The sequence below is a fragment of the Lontra canadensis genome, unplaced genomic scaffold, assembly GCF_010015895.1.
Source record: "Lontra canadensis isolate GAN:19392208 unplaced genomic scaffold, GSC_riverotter_1.0 scaffold126, whole genome shotgun sequence".
In the NCBI taxonomy this organism is placed as follows: domain Eukaryota; kingdom Metazoa; phylum Chordata; class Mammalia; order Carnivora; family Mustelidae; genus Lontra; species Lontra canadensis.
The window spans coordinates 2,602,750-2,626,620 of record NW_022631120.1 but is presented as its reverse complement, the minus strand read 5'-3'; the positions used below and the strand labels follow the sequence as shown (position 1 = coordinate 2,626,620).

At 43.4% G+C, this 23,871-nt stretch overlaps 1 protein-coding gene across 1 annotated transcript in view; it reads right to left on the bottom strand.

The window, feature by feature from the left end:
- Nucleotides 1–19,676, bottom strand: part of LVRN (laeverin) — a 65,442-nt gene extending 45,766 nt beyond the window's left edge. Inside the window, exons 1-2 of the mRNA XM_032842247.1 lie at nucleotides 18,942–19,676; nucleotides 1,710–1,852 (exon numbers count right to left, since the gene is read on the bottom strand). Coding sequence (XP_032698138.1) covers nucleotides 1,710–1,852; nucleotides 18,942–19,639 — 841 coding nt within the window. The 5' untranslated portion in view covers nucleotides 19,640–19,676. The remainder of the gene's footprint in view (nucleotides 1–1,709; nucleotides 1,853–18,941) is intronic.
- Between the last annotated feature and the right edge of the window lie 4,195 nt (nucleotides 19,677–23,871).

The window sequence follows — 23,871 nt, the reverse complement described above, 5'->3', positions numbered from 1 at the left end:
TCTCAGGGTCCTGGGATCGAGCCCCGCATGGGGCTCTCTGCTCAGCAGGGAGCCTGCTTCTTCTTCTCTCTCTGCCTGCCTCTCTGCCTACTTGTGATCTCTGTCTGTCAAGTGAATGAATAAAATCTTAAAAAAAAAAGGGGAGAGGGGGTGAAGGTGATCCACAGCTACAGACTTCCAGTGATAAAATCAATGCCACGGAGGGGCACCTGGGTGGCTCGGTAGGTTAAGCATCTGACTCTTGGTTTTGGCTCAGGTCATGACCTCAGGGTTGTGAGATGAAACCCTGCCTTGGGCTCCGTGCTCAGTGTGGAGCCTGCTTGAGATTCTCCATCTCCCTCTGCCTCTGCCTCTCCCCCTGCTAGCATGCTCTCTCGTTTCTTTCTCTTAAAATAAATAATTTAAAAAAAATATATCAGTGCCATGGTGGTAGAATGTACAGCGTAGAGAAGAATGTCATCAAGAATCCTAACTTTGTATGGTGACAGAGGGTAACTACACTTATCATGGGGAACAGTTCTTAATGTCACATAATCGCTAAATCTCTATGACGTACCTCTGAAACTCATGTAATTGCTTATGTCCGTGATACTTCAATTAAAAACAAATGAAGAAACAGCATTAGGAAGATCTAAGGACAGCATCTTTCCTCTGAATCAGTATCTGGAACAATATTGATGGAGTGCTAAATCCACGGGCACTAGGAGGCAACTAAGAGACAACACACCTCTTCTCTTTTCCATCACTTCTGTTTCCTAGACCAGTCCAGCTCTCAGAACACTTCATCTAGAGCCTCCCAGGCCCACAGAAGGTCAAAGAAGGGCAATCTGACCATCGTCAGGTTTCAGCAAAGTCTTCCGTGGAGACAGGCTTGGTCTTTAAAGCCAGGGACCAGATATCTGGTGTGAATGGGGCTGACATACAGTCACAGGGAGTGGTGGGGACCACAGTGGTGGGGACTGGGGGGCCATCCGCAGCAGACAGCCTCTCATGAGCTCTAACTATTGCTGTCACGAAGGACCTGCATGCCTGGGGTCCTTAGATCTTCTAAGTTTATAAGGAAGTAAAAGATCTTGATTTTTATGAGAAATCTCTGGATTTTTAGAAGTTCAATCCGAAGGGGGGAAAAATCATGTGAGCCAAATGAAACACATCTGTGCACCAGATTCAGACCAAGTCTGCTGGCCTGTTATCACTGATGATCAATATGGAAGGCCAAATTTGCAGGCAGACGGGCCTCCAAGGAATAAGAATCATGTGGTGTCCCCAGTTTGCAATGCAGAAAGAATCGGGATTTACCATCATTGAGATCTTGGTGCTGATACAGACCCCAAGTGCCCGCTTTCCCTAATTATAATACTCTGCCAATGCATGGTCTAGAAAAGCTGTTGATAAAGGTATTACAGAGGCGCCTGGGTGGCTCAGTGGGTTAAAGCCTCTGCCTTCAGCTCAGGTCATGATCTCAGGGTCCTGGGATTGAGCCCTGCAGCGGGCTCTCTGCTCAGCGGGGAGCCTGCTTCCTCCTCTCTCTCTGCCTGCCTCTCTGCCTACTTGTGATCTCTCTGTCAAATAAATAAATAAAATCTTTTTAAAAAAAAAAAGTATTACAGAGTTAAATATATATACGTACACAAATATATGCCTGTAAACATACACATACATATGTATCATTAATATACACGTACATGAGGACAGGAAATATTACTTACCCAGCTTTGGCATGTTGGAAAGGGCCACATAGCTAAGATCATGAATAATTGTAACATTAAAAGTTGCCTTTAGAGCTGGCTCATCAAAACAAGGAAACACACTCCTGGCAAACGTGGGTTCCATCTGAGACGCCAAAAGGGCCCTGTAATACATTTTTGGGAAAAATCTATTTATTTTTGTTTCAAATTAGGGGAAACAAAAAAAAATATGGAGGGATGATGGCTTATAATTATATTCAGGAAGGAGCTAGAATGTTTCCCTTCATCTTCCTCGTTGCCCTTCCAGTTAAAACACACACATTTTCGTTCTCACCACACCTTGGAATTCTTGTAAGACCTAAAATACAAAGGACCTATTTAATTTTTGACCACAAAATACTATTTACTTCATTACGTCATATGCCTTTAAAACCCTGTGCAAACAAAATAGGAACAAATATAGCAAATACGCAATGACAGGCTTTTGAGAACCAAGTTATTTTTTAAACGAGGATGACTTTTTGGGGAATGGACTATTGCTCTCATCTTCCACTGCAGTACAAGCAACGTCTGCTGCAGAATGTCTACATTTTTATCTTTTTCTCACATGGTCCCTCTTCTTCCTGGTTGAAAATTTAGAAAAGGTTTTATTCTGCACCCACTGGGGTAAGTGATCTAAGTCCATGCCAAATGAAAGAAAAATAACTTTCATTTACATTTGGGTGGATTTATCAAATCCCTACTGCTCCTTCCCCCAACTCCATGGAAAAATATAAAAAGTGACATTATCCCACAGCACACTGATGATTTACGAGGAAAAGTTTAGGGACAAGAGTGCCCTGGGCTAATGAAGAGATCTGCAGGTTCAGCCTCTGTAACACGGCCTGAATCCAAGAGATGGGTCCTTGCTACCAACTTTCTTCTCAGAATAAACCCACAGTCTCATTAAGGCTTGGCCACCTGCGGCCCTGATTTGGAATGACAACTATGGATGCTAATTCTTTTTTTTTTTTCCTAAGGTCCTGGGGCTTGGTGTCCCAGATGCATTTACCCTTGTTTCAGGCCCAGCTCTTAGATAAATAACAGGGGAATTCAACAGGTATGGAGGAGTATGGGCCCCCCATTATCATACCCATCTCCACTCACGGCAAGGCCCCCCACTCACATGAAAATTCACATGCAACAGTCATGCCTCTCCAGGAAGCCAGCTTGATGTGTTCATAACCTCACTGTGACAAAGCAGAAATTTTCTTTTTTTTTTTTTTTTGCAGAATTAATTAATTTTATTTTTCTTTCACATGTTTTTTTATTAACATATAATGTATTATTAGCCCCAAGGTACAGGTCTGTGAATCACCGGGTTTACACACTTCACAGCACTCACCATAGCACATACCTTCCCCAATGTCCCAAAAAACAGTAATTTTCAACAAGCCTGTCTTGCCCTATATGTTTCCTCCCACTTAACTTTGCCCCAGCTCGCAGGGACTGGAAGGTGGTCCGTGACCTCTGACCTCTGTGAACTCTGACCTCTGTGAACACTTTGGCTACAAGACTTTGCTCCAAGTCCTGCTAGCTGAGCACCTCTTAACAACGAGTCATGCCTTCCTGCTCCCCCACCCAGAAAGTAATGGCACTATCGACCTTTTATTGCTGTTTGAACTTTCACCTTATTCATGACTGTATTTATCAATGAACAACCTACAGATTCCCTATATTCCTTTCAGTCTCCCAGATTGCTCTCCATATAGCTGAACTGTAGCAGAATTCAAGGAGGGATAAGTTAATGGGGTCAGGGTGGAGAGTTGGAAGTCACCAATTACGAAGGATTTAGACAGGTGTCAAAGGTCACAGCTGAGGTCAAGCTGAAGACGAACTGTAGTTGTCTTCCTAATAAAGTTCAAACTACCGGAAGTTAGGGGTCATGTATTTCCTCTTTGTATCATTTTTAACACTTGGCGAAAACATGGGTTCGTAGCAACTGAGTAAGTATTTTCTCAGCTTCAGAGGGACTATAAAATAAAGGCACCTTGATCTGATATCTCTATATTTATAAGCACACAGTAATTTTATGGTGTCTGTTGCCCTGGTATTTGTTTTGTAGTATTGGTTGCTATCTTTAAAAGATAGGTGATGAAGTAGAAAAAAGTCAAATGATTGACAATGTAGTGGGAAGAATATTGAGCAGGAAGGGGGGGTCTGGGTGGCTCAGTCGGTTAAGCGGCTGCCTTCAGCTAAGGTCATGATCTCAGGGTCCTGGGATCAAGTCCCTTATTGATCAGGGCTCCTTGCTCAGCAGGGAGCCTGCTTCTTCCTCTGCCTGCTGCTCCCCCTGCTTGTGTTCACTCCCACCCCCTCTCTCTCTGACAAATAAATAAATAAATAAATAAAATAAGTAATAAATAAATAAATAAATAAATAAAATAAGTAAAGCTTGGGAACACCTCCGCTGCCACCACGGCACAAACATATAACTCTTGAGGAAGTTGTGAGGTGAGAATATCAGACTCTTCAGGCAAGTGGGAAAGTTGTATGCTCTTCAAAAGGGGTTACTCTACCTCTGAACCAAATAATATACTGTATGTTAATTTACTGATTTTAAATTAAAAAGGTGGGGGGGGAGGAGGGGGGCTACAGGTTCAAAAAGGCTAAGCAGAGACAACCAGCTCAGAGAGTCACCGCTTTAACAAACAACAAGCACATGCCTTCCCATTTTGTGATTTAGGCCTCTAGAAAAGTGCAATAAAAGAAACTCTTGGATTTTACTCAAATATTTCCTTCCCTGGTTTTCTGCAAACAAACAAAACGGGAAAGATCCCTATAACACACAGCCTTTCTGGCTTGCAGTCTTCACTCCCAAGGTCAGGACCAGCCAGCAGCACACACGATCTGGTTATGCCACATCTGGGAACTGAAGGCTGGTATTAGTTCCCCTGCTCTCTCTGCTTTAGACTCAAGCAACCCTGTAAGGATATCCTGACCTCAGAAAAGAGAACCATCCATCCTCTGGTGCCCTCAGAGCTCATTGAAACATGCTATTACAGTGCCTGTGAAGTCTGAGTTGAAAGCAATCAGCTGGGGTGGGGGGTAGTTAATTTGGGAGAGCTTGTCTTGTAGGGGCTTGGTATTTCAAAGCCACTCTCCTGCCCTCTGGTATAGCCGGAGAATCCTGGACTCACCACGTTCTTGCGTTGGAGGAGGTCTTGGGGTCAAGACCACATGATGTCCTTGGGCGGTCCATCTCCTGCCATGTTAGAAATATACACTCAAGACAGCATGGTACTGGCATAAAAACAGACACATAGACCAGTGGAACAGAGTAGAGAGCCCAGATATGGACCCTCGATTCTATGGGCAAATAATCTTTGACAAAACAGGAAAAAATATACAGTGGAAAAAAGACAGTCTCTTCAATAAATGGTGCTGGGAAAACTGGACAGCTATATGTAGAAGAATGAAACTCGACCATTCTCTTATACCATACACAAAGGTAAACTCAAAATGGATAAAAGACCTCAACGTGAGACAGGAATCCATCAGAATCCTAGAGGAGAACATAGGCAGTAACCTCTTTGATATCAGCCACAGCAACTTCTTTCAAGATATATCTCCAAAGGCAAAGGAAACAAAAGCGAAAATGAACTTTTGGGACTTCATCAAAATCAAAAGCTTCTGCACAGCAAAGGAAACAATCAAGAAAACAAAGAGGCAACCCACGGAATGGGAGAAGATATTTGCAAATGACAGTGCAGACAAAAGGTTGATATCCAGGATCTATAAAGAACTTCTCAAACTCAACACACACAAAACAGATAATCATATCAAAAAATGGGCAGAAGATATGAACAGACACTTCTCCAATGAAGACATACAAATGGCTATCAGACATATGAAAAAATGTTCATCATCACTAGCCATCAGGGAGATTCAAATTAAAACCACATTGAGATATCACCTTACACTAGTTAGAATGGCCAAAATTAGCAAGACAGGAAACAACATGTGTTGGAGGGGATGTGGAGAAAGGGGAACCCTCTTCCACTGTTGGTGGGAATGCAAGTTGGTGTAGCCACTTTGGAGAACAGTGTGGAGATTCCTCAAGAAATTAAAAATAGAGCTTCTCTATGACCCTGCAAATGCACTACTGGGTATTTACCCCAATGATACAGATGTAGTGAGAAGAAGGGCCATCTGTACCCCAATGTTTATAGCAGCAATAGCCACGGTCGCCAAACTGTGGAAAGAACCAAGATGCCCTTCAACGGACGAATGGATAAGGAAGATGTGGTCCATATACACTATGGAGTATTATGCCTCCATCAGAAAGGATGAATACCCAACTTTTGTAGCAACATGAACGGGACTGGAAGAGATCATGCTGAGTGAAATAAGTCAAGCAGAGAGAGTCAATTATCATATGGTTTCACTTATTTGTGGAGCATAAGAAATAACATGGAGGACAAGGGGAGTTAGAGAGGAGAAGGGAGTTGAGGGAAATTGGAAGGGGAGGTGAACCATGAGAGACTATGGACTCTGAAAAACAATCTGAGGGGTTTGAAGCGGCGGGGGGTGGGAGGTTGGGGGAACCAGGTGGTGGGTATTAGAGAGGGCACAGATTGCATGGAGCACCGGGTGTGGTGCAAAAACAAGGAATACTGTTATGCTGAAAATAAAAAAATAAAATAAAATAAAAAGTTTTATAAGCAAAAAAAAAAAAAAAGAAGAAGAAGAAGAAATATGCACTCAGTAAGGTATTTCATTCCAAGGCATTTATAGCCACCATATGCCTACAGATCAAGCTACCAAGTGCTGAGTAACATAACTGGCCAAGGGTTAAGTAAGACCTGAACGTGGTCCCCACTGAGTTGTTTTTGCACAATGACACACTCAGAAATCCAAATGTTTAGTAAGGACGGATGTTACACCACTGGTCTGTGGTTCGAGGCTTGGCCCATGAATCATGTTTGTTTATTACTTGTGTAACATGATCTTAAAACTGAAGTTTCTACCAGGCAACAAGGCATAATAGAGGTACAATTCCAGAAGAAGGTGCCAAACCATGTCATGAAGATTTTCGAAGTGGATGGCCAGGAGAACCCCCGGGGCCTTCTTGGGCTTCTCACCTCCATCAAAGATAGATGCGAGGGGGAGTCTGGGTGGATCAGTTGGTGAAGCCTCTGCCTTCAGCTCAGGTCATGATCCCAGGGTCCTGGGATCGAGCCCCGCATCGTGCTCCTTGCTTGGCAGGGAGTCTGCTTCTGCCCCTTTCCCCTCTGTTTGTGCATACTCACTCTCAAATAAATAAATAAATAAATAAGTAAAATCATTTAAACAAAAGATATAAGGAAGGTAGTCAGGGAATGGAGACAAGAGATGGGAGGAGAGATTTCTGTGGCATAGTTACCCAAGCCCTCTTGATCTCAGGGTGCTGGGAGGAGGGCAGCCCCTAACTAGGAGGAACTAGAAGGGGAGAAGGTCTCTCAGAGAGTAGAGGGTGTTTCCTGAGGCTGAGAGATGTGGAGGCTGGTACCTAGCATCCAGGTGGGAAAGCCAAAATGGACACGGGTCCGAGTCTAACTCCTACCAGGAGGGACTCTGAAAGGCAGGAGGACTGATTGCTTTGGAGGCAGAACCAGAAGAAGAGGGCTAATGTCTTGGGACCCACGTCAACCCCAGCTCAGGGGTATATGTATGTATGTATGTGTGTATATATATATTTATTTCTTGGGAGAGTTATGTGCCCTGAGACATGGAGTGAGCCAGTACAGGGCCTTGGGTTCTGTCTAACAGGGCCACCAGCAGGAAGCTGGAGAGTCACCACTGCATGTCCCAGGGTGGCACTGAGGAAGGAGTCACAAATGACCATAAGAACAGACAAACAGAGGAAGCAGCCTTCAGGGTCAAGAAAACTGTAGGAGAAAGAGAAACAGTGAGAAAATGACATTTGAGGGGAAAATGTATGTGCAAAGCCAGAGTCAGAGCAAATGGCAAGGTAAGACTTGCTCTATGGGTCGCCGCTCCCCATCTCCCCTAGTCCCACAGGACCTGCTGTGGGAGCAATGGCAGCTCTCAAGATGGAAGAAGGGGCGACGAGAACCATGAGGTGGAGAAATGGAAACATCACTGCCCCTTAGCCCTTACCTCACTGCAGGCTTCTAACCCAAAGCCTCCAACCCCGGCTCGGGGAAGTGCTCACGGAGTGAGAGAAAGGGAGATTCCCCAGTAAATGAAGTTCAAGGCTTCTACTATGACCCAGGACTGAATTCTCTAATTTTTGCATCTGGACAGTGTTTGTGACTTCGTGTACGTAGGTCATCTGTCACCGAAGAATGAGCAGTAAATTATGGGCTATTAGAGTATTTAGGCAGGAGCAGGAAAGAAGATCTCAGAGACTAAATTGTAAAGGACAGTGGGAGAAACGCAGTTGCACTTTTACTGAGCTGTGAGGTGTGCTTTCTCGATAGGCTGGCTACACTGGTTTGCAAAACATACAGGATCTGAATCTTGGATGAGCAAAATCATCCCCTAGAGAAGACAGCTAGGCCCCATGAAGCATGTGTGTTCAACGCCTCTATAGGATAGTGAAATGACCTCTTTTCTCTGTGACACCAACGACATCATGTGCTTGGCGCTGGAGTTCGCTGCTTGTTTTGATACTTCTAAATTCTTTCCTAATATTGCTCAAATTTCTCCCTTGTGTGTCATACCCTGAGGAGGGTGCCAGATTTCCTAGCATAAACAGCAACTGGAAGGAAATCTTTTTCAGTTCTCTGTTCACTCTTTCTACACCTGCACACGCTGATTCGTGGTGATCATACTGTTCTCATCTTCATTTGTCCCTGATCAAAGATCAGAATTTTCTCCAGCCATTTCACACTAGTGAGCCCACCCTCATCCCCTGAGGATCCTATTCTCGCTTCTCTCAATACCTCCCTATTCTGTCTAATATTTTATTAAAGACGTGGCAGGGTCAGAAAAGCAAGATGTATTCCTAACGGACACTGTGAACGAGAATGGAATTATACATTCTTCCACTGAATTTCAAAAGTGAAAGAAAACTTGGAGAGTCCCACCATCTTAATTTATAGATGTGAAAGCCGGTACCCTGGGAATTTATACAACGGGGGAGACAATGAGTTAAGTAGCAGGGGTAGTACCAGAACCAGGGCTCTGGGTCCCCAGCCTATGGTCCTTCCCAGCTCCCTTTCCTCGGGCCCTTTTTTGTGCTTTTTAGAACATAATGTAATAAAAACTACAAGCCAACTAAGAGATCGTGAAGAAGACTGAGGATTAACTTTATGGTTAGTAACATTACCAAATCTAGAGATGATCAGACTTCTGTTTTCCACCCTGATGGAGGAACATGGGCTAGAATTAGCCCTCTGTTGAACATAACTACAAACTCTTATAAAATATATAGAACAACTGTTCTCAGACATGGTAACAGAAAGCACAGGACTGTGACTCCCAAGAGAAGAGAAACTAATGAGGTGAACTCTACAATGACCTTGTCTACCTATAAGTAATTTCTCAAATGCAGCACAGGGACAGGGAACAGAAACTGAGTTCAGGGGTCTCACTGAGTGGAGAAAACTATGGCTGATGCCCAGAGAGATCTAGATAGCTAAAATCTGCAGGGCAAAAAATCCAGAAATCTGCACAGAATCCGCTCCCCCTCCCCGTCCCCATTGCCGAGTCTTTGGTGAAATATTAATCTATAGTTTAGGAGGTCAAGTAAAGAAATGCTATTGGGGGAAAGAACAGGTACTGCAGAGGGGAAAAACCAAACAATTCCTAGAGCTCACACAGTGCTAGGAGTTGTTCAAATTCCCACAAGCCGGAGTACAGAAATCTCCAGAATGATTGGATTTTTCAACAGAGACCAGGAAGGTAATGCCTAAGCAATGGATTAAAGTAGGTCTAGAGTAAAGGCGACTTTTGATTCACTCTCAAAGGACTTAAAAACAAGCCATGGGAGATCAGACAAGGATTGAGAAGGTCACCATATAACTTATGTACCTATCTAAAAAAGACAGCATTCATTAAAGCAACATAACAAAATACTGCATTCAGCAACATAAACTTTGAAATGTCAGGCACTCAATAAAAAATGAGAAAATGCCCAAATATTTGGAAACTAGGCAGCACGAGTTGTAAATCACCCATGAGTCAAAGAAGAAGTCAAAAGGGAAATATAAAGTATGTTGAACTGAACGAAAATTTTAAAAACATGAAATTATTTGTGGCATGCCACTAATTCAGTAGTTAGTGGAAAATTTATACCACTAAACACCTATGTTAGAGAAGGAAAATATCTTAAATTGATTACCTCTCACCCATCTGAAGAAAAGAGAAAAAGAAAAAGTGGCACCTGGGTGGCTCAGTCAGTTGAGCATGTGGCTCTTGATTTGGGCTCAGGTCATGATCTCAGGGTTGTGAGATTGAACCCTGCGTGGTGCTCTGCGCTCAGTGGGGAGTCAGCTTGTGAATTCTCTCCCTCCTTCTCCCTCTGTCCCTCCCTCCCTCTCTCGCTCTCTAAAATAAATAAATAAATCTTAAAAAAAGAAAATAGAAAAAGAAAAGGGAGCCCAAAATAAGAAGAAAGGAAATAATAAAGAATAATACATAAATTACTGAAAAGAAAAACCATAGAGAAAATCACTGAAACTAAAAATTGGTTCTACAAAAAGATTAATAAATTATATAAATCTCAAGGCACACTTATCAAACTTATTGTCTATCAGAAGTAGAAGAGACCTTGGAGAACCCCACCCTTTTAACTTAAAAAAGCTGAGGACCCTGGAGTATAAGTAACTGTTTAGACAATAAGTAAGTGCCAGAGGTGATATCAGAACCAGGACTTAAGCTCCCATAAGAGAGAAGACACAAATGACCAATGTCAGGAATGAGAGAGGTGACATCATTACAGATTCTACAGTTACTAAAATAATAATAAAGGAATGGTTTAGAAACACTAATTATACTTAAATTTAACAACTTTGACTAAATGGACAAATTTCTTGCACAACCCAAACTCCTAAAGCTTACTCATAAAGAAACAGATAAGTAAAATAGCCCTTTATTCATTAAAGAGATTTAATTTGTAGTTAAAAACCATCCCCCCAAAACTTTCAGGCCCAAGTGGCTTCATTAGTGAAAGTTAATCAATAATTTAAGAAAGAGTTTATATCAATTCCATGTAAATTCTTCCAAAAAATTAAAGAAGAACTTCTAAATTTATTATTTGAAGCCAGTGTTATTCTGATACCAAAGATACCAAGACACTGATACCAAGACAAAGAGAAAGAAAACTCACAAATGTGGATACAAAAGTTAAGAACAAAATTTTAGTAAATCAAATGCAACAAAACATAAAAAGGATAATACACCAAGGCCAAGTGGGATTTATCTTTTAAATAGAGTATTAATTTATCATTAGAAAAATCAATCAATGTCATTTACCATATTAACAGACTAAAAAAGAAAAACCACATGATCATCTCAAAGATGCAAAAAAAGCATTTGGCAAAATCCGGCATCCAATCTGATAAAAATTCTCAGAAAATTAAAAACCAGATGGGAACTTCCTTAATTTGATATAGGGAATCTACAACAGGGATGATGAGGAGGAAGGGGAGGATGAAGAGGAGTAAAAGGAGGGGAGGAAGAAGAGGAAGAAGAAGAAGAAAAACTACAGGAAAAAATAATGATAGTGTAAGACTGAATACTTTCACCTTAAAAAAAGGAACAAAACAAATGTATCTGCACCTAAACACTTTTATCCAACATTGTAATAGACACTCTAGGCATGGAAGTAAGGCAAGGAAAAGCAACAAAAGGCACCTAAAGTAGCAAAGACGTAAAACTGTCTTTATTTGAGATGATTTTTCTATATAATTACTTATATAGAAAAACTATGGAATTGTCAATTTAGCTAAGCTATATTCATGGATTGGCACAACATAGGGAAGAAAGGCAGAAAAGGAGTTGAAGACAGAAATAGGAACAAAGAACAATAGCAATAAACAGAAAACAATAATACACATGATAAATTTTAATTCAACTATATCAGTACTGATATCAGAAATGAAAGAGGAGTCATCAGTGCAGATCCCATGGACATTAAAAAGATAATAAGTACTATGAACTACTCTACGCTCACACATTTGATCTTCTATTCCTTAAAAGACATAATGTGCCGAATAAAAAAAGCAGATAAATGATTCCTAACACATTCTGTGTGGACGGCACTACCCCAATACCAAAACCAGACAAAACATTACAAAAAATATATAAAACTATTGACCAATATCTCTTATGACACAGATACAAAACTTGTTAAAATATTAGCAAACCAAATCCAACAATGTATAAAAAGAGTTATAAACCACAAGCAAGTGGGACTTATCTCAGGTATACAAGACTGGTTCAACACATGAAAATTAATAATGTAATCCATCACATTAACAGACTACATAAGAAAAATCACACGATCTTATCAATAGATGCAGAAAAAGCATTTGGTATCATTTATGATAAAGACTGAGTAAAATGGGAATAGAGGGGAGCTTCCTCATCCTGATAAAGACTATGAAAAGTCTACAGCTAACTTCATACGTAATAGTGAGAACTGAGATCTTTCCACTAAGGTCAGGTATAAGCAAGGGTGTCCCCTCTCACCACTCCTCTTCAACATTGTGCTGAACACCTTACTAATGCAATAAGTCAAGACAATGAAATAAAAGATGTATAGATTGCAAAGAAAGAAACACTCTTTAGTCACAGATGACATGATTGTCTATGCAGAAAATCCAAAAGAATTGACCAAAAAACTCCTACAACTAATAAGAAAGTATAGCAAGTTTGCACTATACAAGAGTAAGATACAAAAGCTGATTGCTAGGGCACCTGGGTGTCTGGATAAGAGTCAGATTATCAAGATGTCAGTTCTTCCTAACTTGGTCTGTAAATGCAATGCAATCCCAATAAAAATCCCAGCAAGTTAAGTTTGTGGATATCAACAAACCAATTCTAAAGTTTATATGGGGAGACAAAAGACGCAGAACAGCCAACATGATATTGAAGGAGAAGAACAAACCTGGAAGATTGACACTATCTGCCTTCAAGACTTACTATAAAGCTATGGTAATCAAGAGAGTGTGATATTGGTCAAAGAATAGACAAATAGATCAATGGAACAGAATAGAGAACCCAGAAAGAGACCCATACAGATACAGCCAACTGATCTTTGACAAAGGAGCAAAGGCAATGCAAGGAGTAATGATAGTCTCTTCAACAAATATTGCTGGAACTACTAGACATCCATGTGCAAAAAAATTGAATCTAGACACAAACCTTACACCCTTCACAAAAATTAATTCATAATGGTCAAATTAACTTACAATGGGTCACTTTAAAATGTAAAATTCAAAAACATAAAACTCCTACTAGAAACATAAGAGAAAACCTAAATGACCTTGAGTATGGTGAGGTCTTTTTAGATACTATACCGAAGACATGACCCATGAGAGAAATAACGGATAAAGTGGACTTCTTTAAAACTGAAATATTCTGCTCTGCAAAAAACAGTATAAAGAGAAAGAGAAGACAAGCCACAGACTGGGAAAAAATATTTGCAAAATACATATCAAATAAAGGATGGTTATCCAAACTATACAAAGAACTCTTAAAACTCAGCAATAAGAAAACAAACAACTCAATTGAAAAATGGGCCAAAAACCTCAACAGACAACTCACCAAAGAAATTATACAAATAGCAAATGAGCATATTAAAAAGTGCTCCACATCACAGATCACCAGCGAAATGCAAATTAAAACCACAATGAGATAAAACTGAACACCTACTAGAATGGCCAAAATCCAGAACACTGACAACACCAAAAGCTGTTGAGGATGTGGAGCACCAGGAACCCTCATATATTGTTGGTGGGAATGCAAAATGGTACAGACCCTTTGGAAGTCAGTTTTGTGGCTTCTTACAAAACAAAACATATTCTTACCATATGACTCAGCAATTATGCTTGATAATCACCTAAAGAAGCTAAAATTTCATGTCCTCACAAAAACCTACACAAAAGAGTTTAGAGCACCCTTTTCCATAATTGTCAACATTTGGAAGCAACCAAGGTATTTTTCAGTAGGGGAATGGATAAGTAAACTATGGTACATCCAGACAATGGAATATTATTCAGTGTTGGAAAGGTATGAACTATCAAGACATGAAAAGACATGAAGTCATCTTATTTGTGTATTACCAAGTTAAAGAAGCCAGGCCTGAAAAGGCTATGTACATACAGTATGATGCCAGATATAAGACATTCTAGAAAAGGCAAAAACATGGAAACAAGAAGATCAACGATTGGAGCAAGGGATGAATAGGCAAATAACAGGATTTTTAGGTCAGTTAAAATACTCTGTATGAACTTATAATGATAGATATATGTCACTATACATCTGTCCAAACATATAGAATGTACAACATCAAGAGTGAGCCATAGGACTCACTCACATGGACTTTGGGTGGTTATAGTGTATTGATATATTCATCTTTCATTAAAAAAATGTATTGTTCTGGTGAGTGATGTTGATAACGGGCAATGCCATGCATGTCCAGGTACAGGGGTTAAATGGGAAGTCTCTGTACCACCCTTTAGTTTTGTTGTAAACCTAAAACTTCTCTACAACAGTCCTTTTAAGAAAACATTCCTAGACATGATACCAAAAGCATAGTCTATTTTAAAAATTGGTAAACTGGGGCGCCTGAGTGGCTCAGTGGGTTAAAGCCTCTGCCTTCGGCTTGAGTCATGATCCCAGGGTCCTGGGATCGAGCCCCACATCGGGCTCTCTGCTCCGCGGGGAGCCTGCTTCCTCCTCTCTCTCTCTGCCTTCCTCTCTGCCTACTTGTGATCTCTGTCTTTCAAATAAATAAATAAAATCTTTAAGTAAATAAATAAATAAAAATAAAAATTGGTAAGCTGGAAAAAAATAAAAATAAAAATTGATAAATTGGACCTCATTAAAATTAAAAAACTTTTGCCCCCTGAAAGACCTTAGCAAGAGCATGAAGAAACAAGCTACAAGCCAGGAGAACCAATTTGTAAACCACATGTCTCACAACAGACTCCGATCTAGAATATATAATGAACTCTCAGGACTCAACGGTAAAAACAGCTCCATTAGAAAATGGCGGGGGTGGGGGGCACCTGGGTGGCTCAGTGGGTTAAAGCCTCTACCTTCGGCTCAGGTCCCAGGGTCCTGGGATCAAGCCCCGCATCAGGCTCTCTGCTCAGCAGGGAGCCTGCTTCCTCCTCTCTCTCTCACTCTCTCTCTGTGCCTATCGGTAATCTCTGTCTGTCAAATTAATTAATTAATTAATTTTAAAAAAAGAAAAGAAAATGGACAAAAGACATGAGGAGGAGACATTTCATCAAAGGCGATGTGCAGATGCCAAAAAAGCATGAGAAGGTGCTGAGTGTGATTAGCCATTAGGAAAATGCAAATTAAGTGTGGGCAAGGGATAATATGTCTGACTACGGATGAGAAAAATGCAAATTAAGACCACAATGAGATATCATTATATGTGCGTCATAACAGCTAGAATAAAAAACAGTGGTAAAAGCAAATGGTGGTTAAGATGCAGCGAAACTATCATTGACACATTGTTGGTGGGAATGTAAAATAGTACAGACATTTTGGGAAACAAGTTAGCATTTTTTAAAAAACTGAACATGAAACAACCATGTGACCTACCAATTATACTCCTTTCCTGGGCATTTATTCCAGAAAAATGAAAATACATGTTCAACCAAAACCTCACACAATTGCTCCCGGAAGCATTATTTGTAATAGACAAAAAATGGAAACAACCGAATGTTCCCATTCAACAGCAACGGGCCACTTCCCCAGCTACTAGCCACCAACATTCTACTTTCTATTTCTGAATTTAACCACTCTAAATAGTAGTTAAATACAATGTCCTCAAAGTTCATCTACGTTGCAGCACGTGTCAGAATGTCCTTCCTTTTTTTTTTTTTTTTTAAAGTCGGCTCCGTGCCCAGCATGAAGCCCAACACAGGGCTTAAACTCATCACCCTGAGATGGAGACCTGAGCTGAGATCAAGAGCCAGCCACTTAACTGACTGAGCCACCCATGTGCCCCAGAACGTCCTTTCTTTTTAAGGCTGAATAATATTCCCGCGTGTATATAAACCACCTTTTATTTGTCCATTTGTCCATCGATGACCACGTGTTCCTTCCACCTTGTGGCTATTCTGACTATGGACATGAGTGTGTCATCTGGAATTTTTGAGGGTGTGCCCCAGAACTCTTTGTTTGATAAACTCCCCTGGGGATTCTAATATACATTCGAGGTTTGTGAACCACAACTTGAATTCAGGATTTCCCCAAGGATAGATGAAGAAGGATTTCAGGTAGCTCTCAGACACACTATTATAGAGAGCTGACTCACATATGAGAAAGTCAGTCTTTTTCACATTTTATGAAATTTTCTGGTAAGGTCAAGAGAAAAATCTTGGTTTGATGTTATTTATCTTGAACACTGGATTCTAATTTCTCCTTTTAATAAAGTGAGAGCAGACCTCAGATTTGGAACTCCAGATCCTTCAGCAGATAATCGTTAACAGGTGAACTTAATAACATCATTTTTTCATCTCATTAATGACTCTATAGCACCACGACTATAAGTTCTATATGATAGAGTTTTTTTTAATAGATCTACTTAATATTTTTGTTTAAATTGAGTGATATTTTTTAACAAAAGAATATGGCCAGAGGTATGTGAATATGGCAAAACCCTGAAGAGTGATGTGCCAGAAAGTGAAGTCCGGGAAATACTGCTTTTGGAAACATCAGCATTTGGATTTTGCTCTCAACTTCCTGCACATAGAATGAGAGAGGCAGACACACAGAGAAGCACATGTCTAAGGCATCCAATAGAGGTCTCCTCTGTGGCAGAAATGCGATGGCACCTGCCAGAGGGGGAAAGGCAGAGAACATTTGGGAAGCATCCCCAGCAATCTCTCAAGCCAGAAAATCGGGGACCTAAGCCTTAGAAGAGTGAGTGAGACAGCGACGCTCTTTGAATTTGCTGGAGTGATTTTCTTTTTCTTTTGCCTTAATGTTGAGTAAAATTTTCTAAAAACTGCAGCCTGTCCAGACTGTGATACGGGGTCACCAACGAAGAGAAGTAAACACATTGGGCAATCAGCTCAGAGACATGGAGGGCCTGACTCAAGTCACACAGCTCAAACTCAGGCCTGGTGGGCTTCCAAGATCGGCTTCACCGCACTCATTATGTCGTCCAAGTTCTTTGTGACCTTGGCTTCAAACTCAACTGGAGGTTTCTTTCCCTCGTGATTTCCAAGACAGAGAGGCAGAGGAGCAATTTCCAAGCATCAGCTCCTCTAAGATGCGGCGAGTCTGGAACTCTGCAGTGGTCTATGAACATCTGGGGGACTTTATTCGGATTTCTGCTTGTTTGAATTTTAATGTTCTCAAAATACGGTTTCTAGTTACCACTAGAGTTGGCAACACAATAGAAAAATGGAAAGGGAATTTCATTTCCCATATTTGTGAGGGTAGGCTCTCCAGGCCATGGGCCTCATTAAGAAGAGATGGGTTAGCAAATGATTTACTGACTCAACAGCAGAAAATACTGTCCCATGTGAGGGCAGTGTCCTTTTTTTCCCCCCTCTGAAAAATCTTGCACTCTGAACCACCCGCACAGTAATTACAAAAGGTTTCCTGTGCCCTTAAATCCGGTAACACAACATCCTAATGAGAAAATTTCCAAAACTATTTTTCAAGACTTGATGCATGTTCGAAAGAAAAAAAAAAAGCATACAGTCCTTAAAAACAAAAGTTACAGATTACACACCCAGCTGAGGGAGCTTATTAAACTTACTTTCAAAGCCTTGACATTTTCGAAAATAATGCAGGAGATGATTTAGGAGGTAACTGAGTAGGTTCCTTTCCCTCTGAGAACATCTGAGAACATTTTCTCTAATAATAAAAAAGGCAAAGTACATGCACTTATGTAAACCGCAAATGGTCCACCAGTGCGTGAGCGAAGAAGAGCGCCAGTGTGAAGAAAGACCTTTCCAGTATCTTCCACACACACATGGTTTCCCCCGCACCCACCTGGGGTCAGTAACGCGGTCGCAGGGCGTGGAAAGAGGCAGTTCTTGAGATGGAATCGTTCCGTGTGGAAAGCATTATCCCAGATGAATGTAAAGAGAACACATGCATGCTACGTGAGCTTGCAAACTCGGGGAGGTCTCTTGTCTCCGCTGCTATTATTACTATTACTACCATTACTACTGTTACTCCTACTCCTACTGCTATTATTTTCTTCTTCCCAGGGAAGGAATCCCGAAAGCGCCAGCTTCCCCATCCTCCGCAGGGATGTTCAGAAAGCTTGGCAGGGGTGGGGGGAGCTGCGGCACACGCACAAAACAAGACTCGCTCCCCAGGCAGAGGATGGGAGGGGATTAATTCAAGGGGAGTCTTAAGTTTTGGAGAACCTCACAAAAAAAGGGGGGGGGGATGAGAATAGCACCGACGTGAGGGTATTTGTTGCAAGAGCAGCAGCTCCAGAGCGCGCGGAAGAAAAAGAGAGCAGGCAGCTGAGCCCGGAGGCCCGCTCAGGAAGGGAACCTCGGGGCGCGAGGGCGCGACAGCCCCAAGCTTCTCCAAGGTTAATGCCCAGACACCACCCGGCGATCTGCTTAAAACACAGATTCCGATCCTTTGGTCGAGGGTGGGGAATTTGCAGTCTCGAACAAGCTCCCAGATTGACAGCTCCTGCCGGTCCACGGACGAAACTTTGAGGAGCAAGGGATTTGCTCACGGCGGCGAAGCCATCCTGGGTTAGAGCAAAGGTGGGGGGCGGGGGGCTTTCTGAAGCCGACAGTAAACGTCTCGGGGGAGCAGCGACCTTAGAAGGGCAACGACAGAAACGAACTGGATGCTGGATGGGCCGGGGATGGTGCTTCGAATGAGCCGGAGGAAGGACCGCGGTCTGGTAACCGCTGTTACAAGCAGGATTTCTGAAGGGAAGGGGAGCAAGGAGGGCTCTACAGGAAGGCAGCGCGAGCGATGGGGGCTTTGGGGGAGGGGCAGGAGACGCGCACCTGGACGCAGGCAGGCGGCTGGACTCTCGGCCGGAGCCGGGGGACGCGGGAGCGGAGGGGACGCGGGCCGGCCTGCGCTTACCTGCGCTCCCCCTGGTCTGTGTAGACGCTGAAGAAGAGCCCCTCCCTGAGGTCCTGGTACACCAGGCCGGAGAAGCTGAGCTGCAGCTCATACCGCCCCCCGGGCTGCAGCGGGCCGCCCAGCTCCAGCACCATATACTGCATGTCAAACGCGAACCACACGTCGTCCACCGGCACTTGGCCCACCGTGCCGTCTCCGGCGTCGGAGGCCAGAGGACCCCGCACCTCGGCGCTCTCGCAGTCCAGGAAGAGGCTGTGCAGCAGCAGCCGCCTGGTGGCCGCGGTGCAGCGCACGGTGATGTTTACGCGGCCGGTGAAGGTCAACGTCGGAGCCCAGGACTCGTGGGGCCGCAGCCGGGGCCACAGCTCCAGCTCGTAGTGCAGGGGCACGAGCCAGGGCGGCAGGCGCAGCTGGTCCCAGGGTCCTGGGGGGCGCCCGTGGCCCGTGGTGGCGGTCACCGCCGGCTCCCGAGTGGGGCGGGTGCGCCCGGGGGGCAGCGGCTCTCCCGGCGTGGCTGGCGGGGAAGGCGCGGCGTCCAGGCCCGCGCGGTGGGGAAGCTCCGACGGCGGCACGCGCGCACAGCGGCCGTACAGGGCGGCGAGCGCGGCCAGAGCCAGCAGGAGCACCGCCGCCAGCCCGGCCAGCAGCAGGGCTACCGCGCGGCTCACGTAGAAGCCGGAGCTGGAAGGGGGCCCCATGCTTGGACCCGGGGCGAAGGCGAGGCGAGAGCCGGAAGACGGCGGCGGCACCAACCTTGCTCCGGGTGCTCAGTGATGGGACCCCTGCTCTTCCTCTCTGTAACGTCCCTCCTCCACCTCGTCCTCCTCCTCCCCGAGAAGCTTGGGAGACGCGAGCGAGCGGTAGGGACCAGGGCTTCCCCCTCCCAGCTAATCAGATCCAGGTCCCTGCCTACCCACCCCCGCCCCGCCAGAGCCTGGGGAAAGAGGCGGATCCCTCGCACAGCCGCGCGCGCCCCTTTGGGTCCGAAGGCAAAGCCCAAGTGGATGAGGCTTCCAGAGTCGACGCGGGAAGGGGACGTTCGGGGCAAACTCGAATTTGGGACGAGGATGTTTGAATTCGTGAGATTTGCTGGATGCGCCCCTCGGTGCAGTTTCAAGGGTTGTCGGAAAAGACACGAGCGCATAGCACACCCCGCTTCTTGACTGCAGGATGGTCTGCGAAGAGCACACCTGTTGGCCGCTACCCGGGATGCGAGTGCTGGGGGGTGCGGTGCGGGGCTTAAGGATCTGGACTTTTGGAGACGCACTCTGAAATGACCCTGGGTGGGTGGGGGGCATCCTCGCTATCAGAACTCCCAAGCCAGATCGTGGGACCCTAAATTCGCCACCTAAATAAGCTCGGGAATCACGCAACCCAGGCAGCGAGTGCAACGATGGAAACCAGGTCAGGAGTCCCGCCGCGTTTCGAGCTTGGGACATGCCTGCGGGAGTGGTCGACAGAAAGGCAGGGAGAGTTCCTCTGCAGCTCTGGGGTGGAAAGGGATAGGAAGGGATAGGATGGTTCTGCTTTCAAAACCGGCTCGTTTCATGCAGCAGTCGTGCGGCCAGCCTTTCCTCCGCCCAGAAACTGCTGGGCCGGGAGTCCCAGGCGATGCCCTAGTCGGTGAGATCTTTGGCATGCCGGGCATGTGTTTGCTATTTAGTGGGTGCTTCCGGGGTAGTTCTCCGCCTCTGCGCCCAACCCCGAGTTTGCACGCACGCACTCGCCTGCATTGGGAATGGGGTTGCAAATATTCAGCGGGCGCTGGGGAAGAGGAAATAGCGGTTAAATATTCACCTGCCAGCTGAAGACTTCCTTGAGCGTGTATCCCGTCTTCCAGAACGAAGATAATTTTTCCATCTCGGCCAGGAAATGGTCTTGGCTTTCCTGCTTTGAACTGTAGGCCCCATCCAATAAGGAAATCCTTCCACCTAAGTCCAGAGATGGGTAAACCAAGGTGATTCTCCCGGGAAATGTGATCCGCCCTGCTCCTCCAGCTGAAATTAGTCACATTAAAAACAAACCTCCAGCCAAGCTCACGCATTCACTGTGCTGTAACTGGCGGACCAGTGTCCTGATTACAGGTTTGATTGGCTTTCTTCAGAAAAGGAAAGATCGTGTTTAAAAATAATTATGGCCACCCGCATCCCTCCCAGAAGATCCTGGGTAGAGCTGAGGGAGAAAAAGCTCCTTCTGTTTCTCCTACTGCAAGTCAGGCTGCCACAACTATGAGCTACTGAGCTATATAGCAGGGGCCTCTGAGTGTAGGTTATTGTGAGATGGGGATTGCCACAGATGCAGAGCTAATGAATTATCGTCCTTGCCGCCCAGTGGTCCATTACTGGAAGGATTCCAGACTCCCAAGGAAAGGTTAAAGAAAGAAAAGGAGTCCCTAACAGAGTGACTTGAAGTTCATATTAGAGGGGCCCCTCCCCCCGATTTTGCCTAAGAAACTCTACAGAGGTGTATAAGCAGAGGTGTTTAATTCCATTTGCCTAATATCATTAGACAAGTAGAAATTGGCTACTGCACAAAAAGATGCAAAGTAATAAAATGACATCCAATGACTCTCAATTTAAGTATCTTATTTAAAGGGAAAATATTTGATAAATCGTTAAACCACTCAGAAGTTGCTAAATAATACACTCACTGAATCATGCTTAGGTTAATAATTTTTAAAAAGAACTGGAAAATACTATCATATGAAATTTTTGACATTTCAGTAAAAGATTAGTTCTGGGAAACCGATCAGTTGCCAGGAAAACATTCACTAAAAGTTTTTTTAAAAAATTTCTTAATGAGATCTCAGAAATTCCCCCTTCCTATTTAGACCAGCTAGAACAGTGATTCTCAGCAGGAGGTGCTTTGGGCTGCTCCCCTCCCCTGGACATTGGCCAATGCATGGAGACTTTTGGTTGGTGGCTCTGTGGCGTGGGGGTGAGGCTTTGCTACTCATATCTAGAGAGTAAAGGCCAGGGATACTGCTAAACATCCTACAGTGCACAGGACAGCCGCCTGCAACAAAGAAATATCTTGCCCAGAAATGTCATCATTGCTACTGTTCAGAAATCCTAAACTAAAGCAATAACCCAAGGCTTTTTGTGCTATCCCAATGGGACTTGGCCTTTGTATCTTTGTACCTATTTACTTTTGTTGCTTATGCTTATGTTTTGGCAGGTCTATTATCCTTCCATCATTATATCTTAGTACTTACTATGAGCCTCTATAATACTTTATTCTTCCCCTTGGGCCATATAATTAAAATTTTCTTTTCTTTTTTTCTTCATTTACTTTGCAAATTTAATTTTTTTTTGAATGGGTGATATATTCATAAGGCTCAAAAATAAAAAGAGTGTGGAAATTTATGTTGAGATATCTGGCTTCCACTGCTTTCATCGTTAATAATTTTTGATAGTATTTTTGTGTATGTATCCTGTGTTTCTTTATGCAAATCATGCAAATACAGTTACCTACTCTTGCATTTTTCCCCTTTCTTAAGTAAAAAATAGTGTACTAAAACATGCTTCTGACCCTTGCATTTTTTTTTCATTTAACAATATATTCTGTGTATCTTTCCATATCAGTCCACAGAGATCTTTCACATTTTTTCCTACAGCTGCATTGTATGGATATACCTTGGCAAAGATTTGGTTCTGTGAAAGGATTCACCAGACTCCACAGGGTATCTTCACATAGGCTTTTATTGAAAGCCAAAGAATATGGTGCAGCAAGAAAAAGAATACAGACAAGTATTGGAGAGACATCCCCTTTGCCCTTATTTGCATAAATATGGGTCACACTGTGTCACCAACTCAAACTGCCAACATCTTTGAGAGGAATCTTGTTTACAGAAAGGAGCTCAAGGAGCTCAAAGGAGAAGCTTTGAGAGAACCTCCTTAAATAATCAAGCCAGATTTGTCAGACCTAGAAATCCAGTTGCCAACCATCAGTAAAGGAATTAACCTGGGTCTCCAGGGAGAATTTCAGACTTGAGTCAGCGCATCATAAACTAATCAAGAGTCAAAAATCAAATGTCCAGAAGTAAGACAGAGTAAGGAACACTGAAAATCCTCTCCTCTGTGAAAGCAATGTGAACTCTGAAAAAAATGGTCAGAATTAACTATTTCAGAACTCTGGAAAATAACCAAAATCTTGTAGCAATCCAGGGAGTGTTTGTTAAGGAAAAAAAAAAAAAAAGCCAAATCTTAGTTAAAAAAAATAATAATAACCTGAGCTTTATAACATTTTAACTTGCTTTATTCTCATTTCCTCCTTCTCAGCTCTGCAGTAGGCTTAAAAATCAATAGTCCCCATCAAGGTGCAAACCAGTAGCCTGGCAGCCACTGGAGGGAGCATGAAGTCCTTTGAAAGCCTCATTCTCCAGAGAACTGCCATTATTTGAACTACCTGGTGATTCCCTGAAAGACTTCCCTGGAAGACTGTCCTCTCAAGACTATCTTTATTGGATTTGATTTCACAGTTCAGCCTGGGGTGAATGGCCTTTCCTCAGGCGCACGGGTTGAAAATAACATTGGCAATTGTTTGATATTGCAACTGCCTGGGGTGGGCAAACATTTGACCCAAACATTAAGCCCATCAGAAGGTTTAAAAGGAGAAGCTCAGGAATTAGGTATCTACAGGAGGCTTTGAAAAGCTGGAATCCAACATGTTCCTGAAAATTTTAAAGGCCATATGCATTCTATGGGCTATGTACAGGACTAAGGCTGCACTGCATGGAAAAGACCCAAGAAAGCCCTAAGCACCTCTAGCTTACCTTGAGGCATTGCTCAAGCCTTAAAAAAAAAAAAAAGACTACCAGCTGACTTCTCATCAGAAACCTTGGAGATGAGAAGGTTGATCTACTCAGCTGAAACCCAACCAACCAACCAAACAAGCAAACCCTATCAACTGATAATTCTATATCCAGCAA